This window comes from Leptonychotes weddellii, chromosome 1, assembly GCF_054177405.1.
Source record: "Leptonychotes weddellii isolate Sample4059 chromosome 1, ASM5417740v2, whole genome shotgun sequence".
NCBI lineage: Eukaryota > Metazoa > Chordata > Mammalia > Carnivora > Phocidae > Leptonychotes > Leptonychotes weddellii.
In genome coordinates, this window is record NC_138369.1 from 140,617,182 (window position 1) to 140,629,316 (window position 12,135).

Sequence of the window (12,135 nt, forward strand, 5' to 3'; positions counted from 1 at the left end):
TTTTCGTATCTGACTGTCCTTTTCTTTTTATGGTCAAGTTAAGAATTGGCCCATGTAAAAAAAAAAGAAAGAAAAGAAAAAAAGAGTTGGTCCATGTAAGAACAGGGCCGTGGCAGAGTCAGGGCTTGGATGCTATTGGGAAAGCAATATTCTCCCAGAATGAAGAAAAAATGCTTTGCTTTGCAAAGCTCCAGGAGAAAAGTTGACAGCTGGGAAACAGTCACTGGAATGTACATTGACCTGCAGCTCCATCCTCCCCAACTTGCCCTTGGTCAGTCCCCCATTAGGAAATTCACAAGGGCAGGTTGTCATCCTCTCAGCAGAAAAGTGGGGGTGGAATAAGTGGGCACAAAGTGGGAGGCACCATCTGTTTCAGAATGATACTCAGCATGTCATCAGAAGCATCCTTTCCTCGCACTCACTTGGAGCACCTGCTGAATGAATATCTTGTTTTTCCAAGCTGGAAGGTGTCACACGGGCTGTATTCTATCTTTATACTTAAGTAATGGGGAAGAGGGAATCAAACCAGACAAAGTTTGTCTTGTGTGTACAGTCTTTCTTCAAGCCTCAAAATAAACCCAGAGACTTATTTTGTGTCCGTGATCCTGAGGTGATGATTTGCCAATTGTGCAAATTCCCGTGAGCTGGGTTACTGGGTTCTGTTGGTGTGTAAATGTGGGCATCCCCTCAGATATTAGCTCTGACTCTGGACACGCCTGAGTATTCTTTTTACAACCAATTTCACTTCTTTATCTTGATTTTCTATTTCAGAATGGACTAGAAATAATTCAGAATACCCTCTGATAAGTAAGTATCAAACTAGTCGGATAAAATTAAGGAAACTAGATTATTTGGTGGTCGGAGAAATAATAAAAGTTGGATTTTCCTAACTGAGTGGATCTGTTCGTATTTGGTTATCTATGTGGGAATTTTTGTCCCTATTTCTATTCATAGCCTTCCCCCAGAGAGCTGTGTCTGTCATCATTGGTAATTACTTGGCAGCTGTCCTTGCCCAGGCAGCAGCTGCAGCATAAACAATGCAGGATTTCTTACCAGTCTGAATTACATAACCACTGTTTGCCCAGCCTCAGTATCTCCTGACCGTCTTTACAAGCCAAGCACATGTGGAAGCAAATGGATAATGATGTTAATATATTTAGAAATAAACATTTCCTGCATAAAAAATTTAACATATATACAAAATTAATGATGTGTGATGCATTCTGTTAGTTTTCTCTTCTGCTGCAATTCATGTTTCTAATTTTTTTGTGCTCTATTAAATTGTTTCATGACTCGTCGGTGAATTGCAACCTAGCACGGACAAACAGAACCTTAATGCATGTTAACATTGATCATAGCAATGAGCACTGGCTGTATGTCCAGCAAAGCGTATTTGGTGATAACAAAGGTATCTTGAGATAAGAAAAATACTTAGTGTTTGGAGATCCTGGGGAGTTATGAGACGACAAAAAGCCTTTGTGTTAAAGGAACTGGAATTTAGTATCAGAAACATGTTGGCTTAAGTCCCAACGGCAACTCACTAGCTATCTGACCTTGGGCAAGTCTTGGAACAATAACACTTTTATCAAGGCATGAAACTGGCTAAAAATAATGGCTTCCTTACTTTCCTTTAGGAATGAATATGAGAGTTAAGTAAGACGATGTCAATGAAAGAGCTTGGTGAAGTGCTTGCTGAGAGCTGTTTTGGGTATTGTTTTAGAGGGGATTAACCCTAGCAGAATAAAAAATTCTTACAAAAGATGAATTATAACCCAGAGCCACCCACATATGCTCATCAATAAAGCAAGAGGTGGGTGAGAACACTGAGGCCCAGGGTTCTTGGGGAAGGCTTCTGGAGGAGAAAGAGAAGCATCACCTGGAAATCTTCATTTAAGTTGTGACGGTGCAGAAGGTATTACCGATCCTAGTATATCTCCAATTTCCTAACTGTCTTTAGCATTGACTCACATTTCAGATACAACCAGTGCCTCAGGACCACCCTCCACAGAAATGACGGACGATAGACAATGGATGCTTTATAGTTTGCTGCCTTTGGGGGCATTGCTTCTGCTCATTACCTGTTTCTACCTATTCTGCTGCCTTAGAAGGCACCGAGGTGGGTTCCATCTTCCATCTGTTGCTATGTGCCACACATTTGGGGTTCAGTTACTAGAGCTGATTAATTTTTAGTTGGTTCCTGTTGTTTTCTTTCCCAATATTCTGTGAGGGACCACGGATAATGATTTCCTCGGGGACAACTCATCCTTCCACCAGAAAGACAGATGGATTAATTCAGGTCCCTTCCAGTCATGGTGAGACACGGCGCCCACAGCACCGTGCTCTAGGCAGGGGTTGTGATAAGGAGGGCACATGGCTGGGACTTACCCATTCTACTTGTGTCAATCTTAAGTTAATGGGACAAGCAGCTCTTCTAAACTTTAAGGGTATTGAAAGGGAGGTTTAAAATAATCTCTCAGGTCAACATGTCTAATTTGAATTAGTCTCATTCTCTTTTTCACAGCCACACCACATCATGCCAATCATACACACCCTTGTCTAAACGAAGACCAAATGTCCCCAAAAGAAATTCCTATGTCTGTACTTTCTGATGCCATCATAAACATGCGCCTGAACTGAACCATCACCCCAAATTACAGCACTTGAAAAATGTGGGTTTGGCTAGGATGGGAGAGGTGTGACATCTTAGAAGCAATTCCTTTCTGCTTTTCTACGAATTCCTTCAGAGTCATGAGCAGACACTTAATCAGAGTAAGAGAGAGGTGTGGGGAGAATGCTGATGTCGCTCTAATCCGAAACCCCCCAGCTCTCTCTCTGTCTTTACTGTTCCCTCTGCCATCTCCTCCCACCATTTGCCACACTGGAAGCTGCAGTGTAGCTATAGAAATGAAGCTAGACAGAGCATCCTTTATTTCTGCCACAAGAGAAAGCTTTGTCTGGGCAAAAGTACTTCTGGTATTTTGTGGTAAGGACTTCCGGAGCCCAGAACCTTCTCAGAATACTGAGGGAATCCTCTGTAACCCTAACTTCACATCTGCAACTCCAAGACTCTTGCCATGGTCCCTCCCCAGCTTTCACCATCTTTATTGAGGCTGCTTCAGAAAACTTTAGAAAAAGAGGCAGGGATGAATCCTTTGACCTACCACATCTGGAGTGAACTGGGCCAGAGGAGATCCTGGCCTCTGTAGGTGAGGGGATAGCAGTGTGTCTGACATCGAGTATAGCATATCCCCAGCACAAGGATCTCCAGCGTGTTTAAAGTGATGTACTAGATCCTGCCCCTTCCTCTTGGATATGCTGTAGGGCTCTCTGGAGTAAGAAGTAAAGAACCAGTGAACAAAAGGAGCGGCATGAATGCACACAAACTGAGGCGTATGTGCCTTGCTGGTCACAGCAAATAAACAAGCCAAAACTAGTAATGACACTGCCATGCCACACAAGTGGGTGGACATGGGTGGGGAGGCATCCCACCTCTGCTCTAGACACTGAATTTCAACCTAGCAATCAGATTCCAGAACGCATATTCTTACCACAACCTCAACTTACAGGGAATTGGGGAAGAATTTTGTGTTGTTCTTTACTCTTCTTGGTTTCTTATTTTTCTTTTTCAATTCCAGCAGAACAAAAGAAGCCTTCTGATACAGCAGGAAGGGAAATTAACCTGGTATGTTCTATGTATTTGTTAAAACAAATGCAATCTATGTTATACCATGTTCATCTTAATATATTATTTTAAATTTCATAAGGCTATGTAACACTCACCCTGTGCCAGGAACTGTCTAAATGCTCTCCGTATATGGACTTGCTTTAAAAAAATGTGTTTATTTTACATTTACCTCCATCTGCAGCAAAGATTCTTCAGGATTAACAAGACTCATAATAAGTGGCCTTTTGGAAAGGCATGAGTGGCAGTGCAGACCAGAAGTAGAAAAGTCAGAGAGTGGATTATATAAACCTTGGCTCTGCTCTTGGCCTGTTATGTAACCTCAGGTTCTTCATTTATTCTCACAAAAAATACCTTAAAGTCTTTCTGGAAAAGAGTTGAGAGTTAATGAAAGAATGAACCATAAATTATCTCATAAAATAATGTGTGATTTCTTCCTAGATCACCAGCAGATAAAGAAGCTTGACCGGAAAAAGTTATTATGCAAAAGTCTTTCATAATGTGTGTGGGCTCATCAAGGAAGAGACCTCCCAGGCAAAGCCTAGGGCATTTTGGAGGCAGGGCCAAGTTTTCCTACAAGTTCTTGGAATATAAAATTAGGCTTTTTCTTTTGGGTTCAATGTTGTGTAAATATTGGAACTCAAAAAAAAAAAAGCAAGCTGAGGCAATACATTTCTGAAAACATTTTATGAAGTTCTTTAGTTAAAAGCAAATAGTCATAATTAAGGTACTGTAAAGGAGCTTTGTGTGTGATGGCATGTTTCAGGGTAGAAGGGTAGAGATAAAGATGTAGTAACCTTCTCAAAAGTTCCAGAAGTGCCAAAGGCAGATATCGCCAATGATTTTACATATAATATTGAGTGACACTCAGCATCCCCACCAGGTTGCCCACTTTTAAATCAAACCAAATGCATTCAACTTCGAACTCATATTAAGTTTTTAGTAAGCGGCAATAGGCAACATTGTGTTGGGTGCTAAGGTTTTGTTTCTTCAAGCAGGAAAATTTTCTTAAATGTTGTTTTCTTACTTCCTGTAGTGAACACCAATGAACTACATTCTGTTACCATCAGGACTGAGATCTATGAAACCATTTAAAATGATAATCTAAATAGTTCCTTGTTAAATTAAGCCCAGGTTGGTTAAAATGTAGTCATAGTTCTTCCTGTGTAGGCTGGACAAATTATTTATGATCTGAAGTTGAATTCAAGAGGGATTCTGTGTGTGTGTAATTATTCGGGAATTTTGTTTTAAGATGTCTGTGTCTTTCACAGGAACTCAGAGCTTTGTGCCATTTGAGTTGGCCAACATTTCAGAAAATAAAGTGGTGTAATATTAAATCTTTGAGACTAAAGCTTTCTTAGGAAGGGACTTGCATTGGAACCAGTGGAATAGAAATCCAAAGGAGAGAAAGGAACTGGTAAAAACATGGCAGGTACATATAAAAGCCAAGGTTCTTGTCTTATTCCACAATGGTCCCTGGAGGGTATACTAAAAAACACTGAGCTGTGTATTTTTTTAAAGTGCTTTGTAAACTGCAAAATGCCATACAAATATAGAGTAGGATAGCTGCTTTGGTGTTTGTCATCTCTATCAACCACAGTGTGGCACACCAGCTTGTGGCATCTGCCCACTTGACTGAGGTGCCATGGGATACAGTCAGCCACAGAGCACCATGTTTTCTTTAACCTCATTCATTTTAATTAAGGTTTCCATGGAAACCAGCCATCTTTTGGGAAGGGAGACAGAGTTGACAGGGACAAGGGAGTTGACAGACATATATATTGTAAAAGTACAACAAGGATCTTGTTGACATATTGAGGATTTATGGCTACTTATTAGGTCATGTGACAGTTTTATTCTTCAGCGCTTCTCTGGAGACTTTAACCAGGCTCCTTCGAGTGGAGGTTGGGGCACTTTTCAGCTGAGTCAAGAGACTGGGGAGGGTAAAGCGATTCCTGCTTCGTTCAATCATTCAGCCTTAGTGTTATTTTCTGGGCAGCCACCTCATCAGAGGGAAGCAGGATACTCAGCAGCTAATACTTAACTTCTCGGGATAGGGCCAGACAATAATTTGTGGTAGAATTCTGCCAAGGAGGGGTAGGAGATGTACTACTTCACATACAAAATGAGGACGACAAAGGACCTGACAAGGCATGTAGACTGTCAAAGACAGTGGACTTCATGCCTTCAAGGAGTTAGGCCAAACTTCAAGAACATAAATTGACCGACAAAACTGGTATTTAAAAATTGAAATAACACCTCTTAGCATTAAAATTGTATCTTCATTTTTACCAGGTAAGGTTCTTGTAGAGCTAGAAATGTTCTGTGACTTCAAAAGTGACTAGTAAGAGCACAAAATAACTACTTGGGAGGAACACAGTGGTTCTAAGCCTTTCATCTTTCAACAAGTGAGAATCTGCTACAGATGTAGGTGTCAGCAGCAAAAGTGAGGAAGAGTAAATTATCTCTGTTGGTGTATTAACTCAATTTAGCATCTACTTATAGTTTGCTAATTGTATGCACTATCACATCCTTAGGTGGTAGTTAAAACAATCTTTTTTTCTCTTATAGGTTGTTATTCCCCAGCCCTTTAGGAGTGAGCAATCAGAAACTTGTACTTATGATAATGACCCCTGGTTCAAGGTCCAGGAAGAGTCTGAAGTTTATTCTAACCCATGTCTGGAGGAAAACAAACAGAGCATTGTTTATGCCTCCCTGAACCATTCTGTCACTGGAATAAACCCAAGACAAGCAAGGAATGTGAAAGAAGCACCTACAGAATATGCAGCCATATGTGTGAGGAATTAAATTTGATCTTGATCTCCAACAGTGATCACTGAATGATCAGCATGTCAATACCATTATCTGAGCCCAACAAAATGTCCAATAATATTCCTTGACCTGAGAAGTTTCACTTCAAGGAGGTTCATGTTGGTGCTTGGGTCTTAAGGGTCCATAGGACAAGTGACTAAAATTTCTCCCAAAATACTGCAAGGGAACTTTTTTATATTATAGCCTTGAACAACACAAAAACCCTTCCCTCCAAAACTGACTGGTATTATGAGTAGCAGGGTAGTAGAACTTTTAAACTTAGCTACATTTTACCCAATGTACAAAGTTAGTATATTTTTTGGAGGATAAGAGACACATGTAGGCAAGAGAGATTTGTGTTATCTGGATTAGTTCACTACACTCTCTTGACAAAGAAAGAATGTCCCAATTTGACTAACTAACCATCAACAAAGTAACGATGATATGCTTATTTCTGGTCATTCTTCCATGATGAGAAATTTTCCTCTGTCCATCTCATACTGGGGTTTCTTAAATGTAAAGAAGAAATCATTTTAGACTTGATATAAGAAAAGAATGGGAAGGATAAATGGTGCAATTAAGATGTGGAATACACCAACTAATGTAGAGTAGATGTTGCCCATCCCTGACAAATGGTTTTATCTACCCTGTTACACTGCTAAGCAAACATAGGTAGTAATTGAACTATTGATGTGTGGTGCGTTTATAAACAAAGTTGTGACTCAGTGTTTGGGTCACATGGACTAATGTATATAAATGTGACATAATGCTGCTAAACTAATATACTTGGGGTTGTCTAAATAAATATAAAAATTAGTGAAAAAAAGTATCATCCAGCAAGTGCAGACTGATAGCTTAAACTGCGTCATGGCTAACCTGATAGCAAATGAAAAGCACAGTTAATGGAATAGCGAAAAGTCTGGAATATTTCATTGGCCAAAACAGGTCGCCATACTTTCATTAAGCACTTCTGTATCTTGCTGCTCTTCTTACTAAGGAATCAGGGCAAATCGTACATAGCAAAGTGGTACGCCTTCATAACAATTCATTTTAAAATACTGTAGTTGCAGCCACTTGAGTCCAGCAAGAGGAGATGGTTTCAAAGTTTCTGAATTTCCAGAGTACTTGAGTCTAATTATTTCAGAAATAGCCTACAACTTTATTCAACAGCTTGAGGCTATTAGGATTCTCAGGTGATGCTACTAAATAAGGCAATACACCTCATACAAAGTGGACAGCAAAGGTTGGGATCCATTTGAACAAATAGGTGAGCTGCTGCACAAATGAATGTGGTGTGTGTGTGTGTGTGTGTGTGTGTGTGTGTGTGTGTATAGAAGGAAAACTAAGTGACTTACAGAAATGGTAAAAAGAGAAACCAACAAAATTGTTTCAGTTTCCTAAAAAGTTCAGAATACTAGAAAAAATGGATCATTACAGAAAATGTACGAAAATAGTGTTTGAAATTATGGCGATGGGAGTATGATATCCCATAAAATTTTTTATCCCATAAAGATAAAACTGGGAGTTTGTGGTGGAGCTTTTCTTCTGGAACAACACTGGCATTAAGATTTTGCTCCTTAGATTGGGATTGTGGGTATTGCTTTAGACTCACTGTTATCAAGCCAGTATGATAGTGCCATACCTGGAATTTTGAGCAACTGGTTCTAGGTAGGCTCTTTCAACCAAGCTGCATTTATAAGCAACTACGTACAAAAGATATATTAGAATAACTGTTTGCGGTATTCTTAAATATAGAAACAGGAAGTATGGGGAGGATACATTTAGCTGCCCTTATCAGATAAACACACAGCTGAACAGTTCCTTCATAATTTTCTTAAATTTAAGCAACAAAATATTTTTGTCTATTGTTTAGGATATTCTTAGCTTGTCTTATAGTAAAGATAATGTTGATAATGATTTTACCTCTACAATGATTTATTCTTACATTTGTACCATGCTGCCAAAATTCCAAACCACTTATGTTTTTATTGCTTCTTAATAAAATGTCAGAATTATATATGTATTTCCCAAATAAATCTATTTCAGTATTATTTGCGTGGCTTATTTCACTAATAATAAGGTAATGAATAATAAAGTTATTACAACTTATTTGGAATCAATTTGGTATTGGCTTTTGTACTAAAAAAAAATGCGTGGACATGAAGTAGAAAAGTGATTCTCAAGCCTAATGGTACTTAAAAACAGCCTCCAGAACTTGATAAACTTCAGATTACCAACTCCTAGCACTAAGAAATTCTCATTCAGAAGATCCAGAATATAGGCTCTACAATTTTCACCATTGAAAAACACCCCAGATCATTTAAATCAGGTTTCCCAGTGTAGAGGCCAATTCGGTATATGTGGTTTATTTGATCAGGTTTGAACAAATACTAAGGAACATGATTGCTGGGTCATATGGTAAGAGTATGTTTAGTTTTGTAAGAAACTGTCAAAATGTTTTTCAAAGTGGCTGTACCATTCTGCATTCCCATTAGCAATGAATAAGAGTTCCTGTCCCTCCACATCCTCATCAGCATTTGGTATTGTCAGTGTTCTGGATTTTGCCCATTTTAATAGGTGTATAGTAATATCTCTTTTTCTTAGTTTGCAATTTCCTATTAACATATGATGTTGATCATCTTTTTATATTCTTATTTGCTCTCCATGTATCTTCTTGGTGAGGTATCTATTCAGGTCTTTTGCCCATTTTTTAAATTGGGTTGCTTGTCTGTTTATTGTTGAGTTTTAAGAGTTATTTGTATAGTTTGGATAAAAATCTTTTATCAAATATGGCTTGTGCAACTATTTTCTGTGGCTTGTGTTTTCATTCTCTTAATGGACATCATTTATAGCATTTATTTGTATGTTTGCTGCCATATTAGACTCTGGGCTTCTTATGAGTCAGGATTAGGTTATGTTTCTCTTTAGTATCTTATCCCAGTGTTTGGCACATAGTAGAATTAAATAATGTTTAAAGAATGGATGATACTGTTTGTGAAGCGGGTCATCTAACCCCTTGCTACTTACAGGATGGCCCTCAAATTGGTAGAATGGGCATCCTTGGAGAGTTGTTAGAAATGTAGAATTTCAGTCTTCACCTACTAAATAAAAACCTGCTTTTTTTCACAAGAAACTCAGATGATTTGTGAAGTTTAGCCTTGATGAACCCACATGTCCCCACCAGGAGTAAGGTGTGGCAGGAAGCCAAGTCATTCATGACAGACTCATTTGGAAAGTTCTATTTTAAGCAGGAACAGGAAGAGCCTCACCACCCAGCCCAGAAAGTAAAAATGGCATGTGAGAAAGAAAACATTACTACTTTATAGAATGTTTGCCCTGAATTTGAGAACACAGGAACTGAAAATCCTGTGTTAGAAATCAAGTTACAGGTTCAAAAGCAAGTTCTGGGGATTGATCTTTAAGATCAGGCCCTATTCTGAAGTTAGTCAGGGTAAATGTTCCATGGGAATCGCTTTATCTGCAAACAATCTATCACCACATATTAGGCACCTACGAGTTTGTTAGGTTCTGAAGTGACATGGTGAGAAAGATTCCATTACTGCTCATTACTGCTTATAGCATAGATGAATGAGGTAGAAACTGAACAAAAAATATAATCTGATAGCTGAATTGTTCTTAGTCCTCTGTCTCTACAGGTCCTTGACCAATTGAAACATAAAGAAGTCAGATTGGGGAAAAGATTAACATTAATGGTAATGGTAAATTGGTGAGCATGGCTTGGGTCCAACGACAGCATAAGTTTCCTACCACTTCCTCCACTTAAATCCTGCTTGACTCTGGGACTTATTTATAGGAAAAGTTAGGTCTAAAAAGAGATACCCAACCAGCCATGTGGGAGATGTCAGTCTCCCTCAAACTTCCCGAATTGCAAATGAATGAGAGCCAGGGATGTGATGACAACCTTCTTTGCCTTGAATGCAAGGGCTCCTTCCCAAGGTTACCATGGTTAAAAGAGTGAGAGGTTCTGTCCAACTCTCCAGTCAGTTAAACGGATCCTCATCCTATAAGAAGTCTGCAAGAGGGTAAATCACCTATTTCAGAAGATAAAGTAAGAATGGGAGGCAAGAAAAAGAATGATTTTTTCCTAATTTAGGGTAAGTACTTGATGGGTGTTAAGTTACTAGAGGAAGTGACAGGATATGAGCCAAATTTTAGCTGTCATTGTCACCTAAATAGCATATAGGTAGTTTCAAAGTGCTTTCCTGTATATTATACAAAGCATTTTATGCACTGTGAGAGCTCAATTGCAACTATATTCTCTTTATGCTTCTTGGTTGATCAAGATGTGTGTAAATAACATGATGATATGGCCATACACTTTCTTTTTATTTTAGACAATATCATTATAAACTTATTCAAGTCTTAATCAAAGTTTGACAATTGATAAATAATTTTATTTGAGGTTAAAAAAAAAGGAGGGTCAGGATTGCCTAGAATTTCATCAGGTTAGAAACCTCCAACTTTCTCATGCTACCTTAAAATGGCTAAAAATGATAATAACTCCAAACTGGACAACCACAGGTGGAATTGTTTTTCAAACTTCTGGGAATTTGTGTTTCCTTTGAGTGATACTCTATGTAGAGATTGGAAAAGAAGTTGCTGTGACCAATATCAAATTTTATTGAGTGATATTAATATTTCGTATGTCTCTCAAGTTAAGAAGTGCAAATTAAATAATATTACCATGAATCTCTTCCAAGGAAGTAATCCAAGTAGAGTTGGATCCATAGTGGAGCTATGGCCTATAGGTTGGCTGCTATATTACATTGAGTCTTGTGCTCCAGGGCTTTTTATGGCCCATAATCAAGCATTAATAATCACTAGGTAATATTTTTCTTTTATGATTCTTTTTTTTAAAGTTCTTTTTTTAATTTTTTTTAAATTTTATTTTATTTTATTATATTATGTTAGTCACCATACAATACATCATTAGTTTTTGATGTAGTGATCCACGATTCATTGTTTGCATATAACACCCAGTGCTCCATGCAACATGTGCCCTCCTTAATACCCATCATGGGGCTAACCCATCCCCCTCTCCCCCTCCCCTCTAAAACTCACGGTTTGTTTCTCAGAGTCCATAGTCTCTCATGATTCGTCTCCCCCTCCGATTTCCCCCCTTTCATTTTTCCATTCCTTCTTCTAATGTCCTCCATGCTATTCCTTATGTTCCACAAATAAGTGAAACCATATGATAATTGACTTTCTCTGCTTGACTTATTTCACTTAGCATAATCTCCTCCAGTCCCAACCATGTTGATGTAAAAGTTGGGTATTCATCCTTTCTGATGGCTGAGTAATATTCCAGTGTATATATGGACCACATCTTCTTTATCCATTCATCTGTTGAAGGGCTTCTTGGCTCTTTCCACAGTTTAGCTATTGCGGACATTGCTGCCATGGCTCTTCTGTTCTTTTCACTACATCTGTGTCTTTGGGGTAAATACCCGGGAGTGCAATTGCTGGGTCATAGGGTAGCTCTATTTTTAATTTTTTGAGGCACCTCCACACTGTTTTCCAAAGTGGCTGTACCAAATTGCATTCCCACCAACAGTGTAAGAGGGTTCCCCTTTCTCCACAACCTCTCCAACATTTGTTGTTTCTTGCCTTGTCAATTTTTG

General features: G+C 38.6%; 1 protein-coding gene across 4 annotated transcripts in view; it reads left to right on the plus strand.

Moving 5' to 3' along the window:
- BTLA (B and T lymphocyte associated) overlaps nt 1–8,544 on the plus strand; it is a 31,243-nt gene extending 22,699 nt beyond the window's left edge. For 2 of the 4 annotated variants that reach the window (XM_081797100.1, XM_081797120.1), the window contains 4 exons: nt 772–807; nt 1,976–2,116; nt 3,636–3,682; nt 6,254–8,544. In XM_081797100.1, the coding sequence (XP_081653226.1) occupies nt 772–807; nt 1,976–2,116; nt 3,636–3,682; nt 6,254–6,490 (461 nt within the window). In that variant the 3' untranslated portion in view covers nt 6,491–8,544. The remainder of the gene's footprint in view (nt 1–771; nt 808–1,975; nt 2,117–3,635; nt 3,683–6,253) is intronic. The other 2 variants (XM_081797108.1, XM_006749663.3) reach the window with 2 other exon arrangements.
- The last annotated feature ends 3,591 nt before the right edge of the window (nt 8,545–12,135 follow it).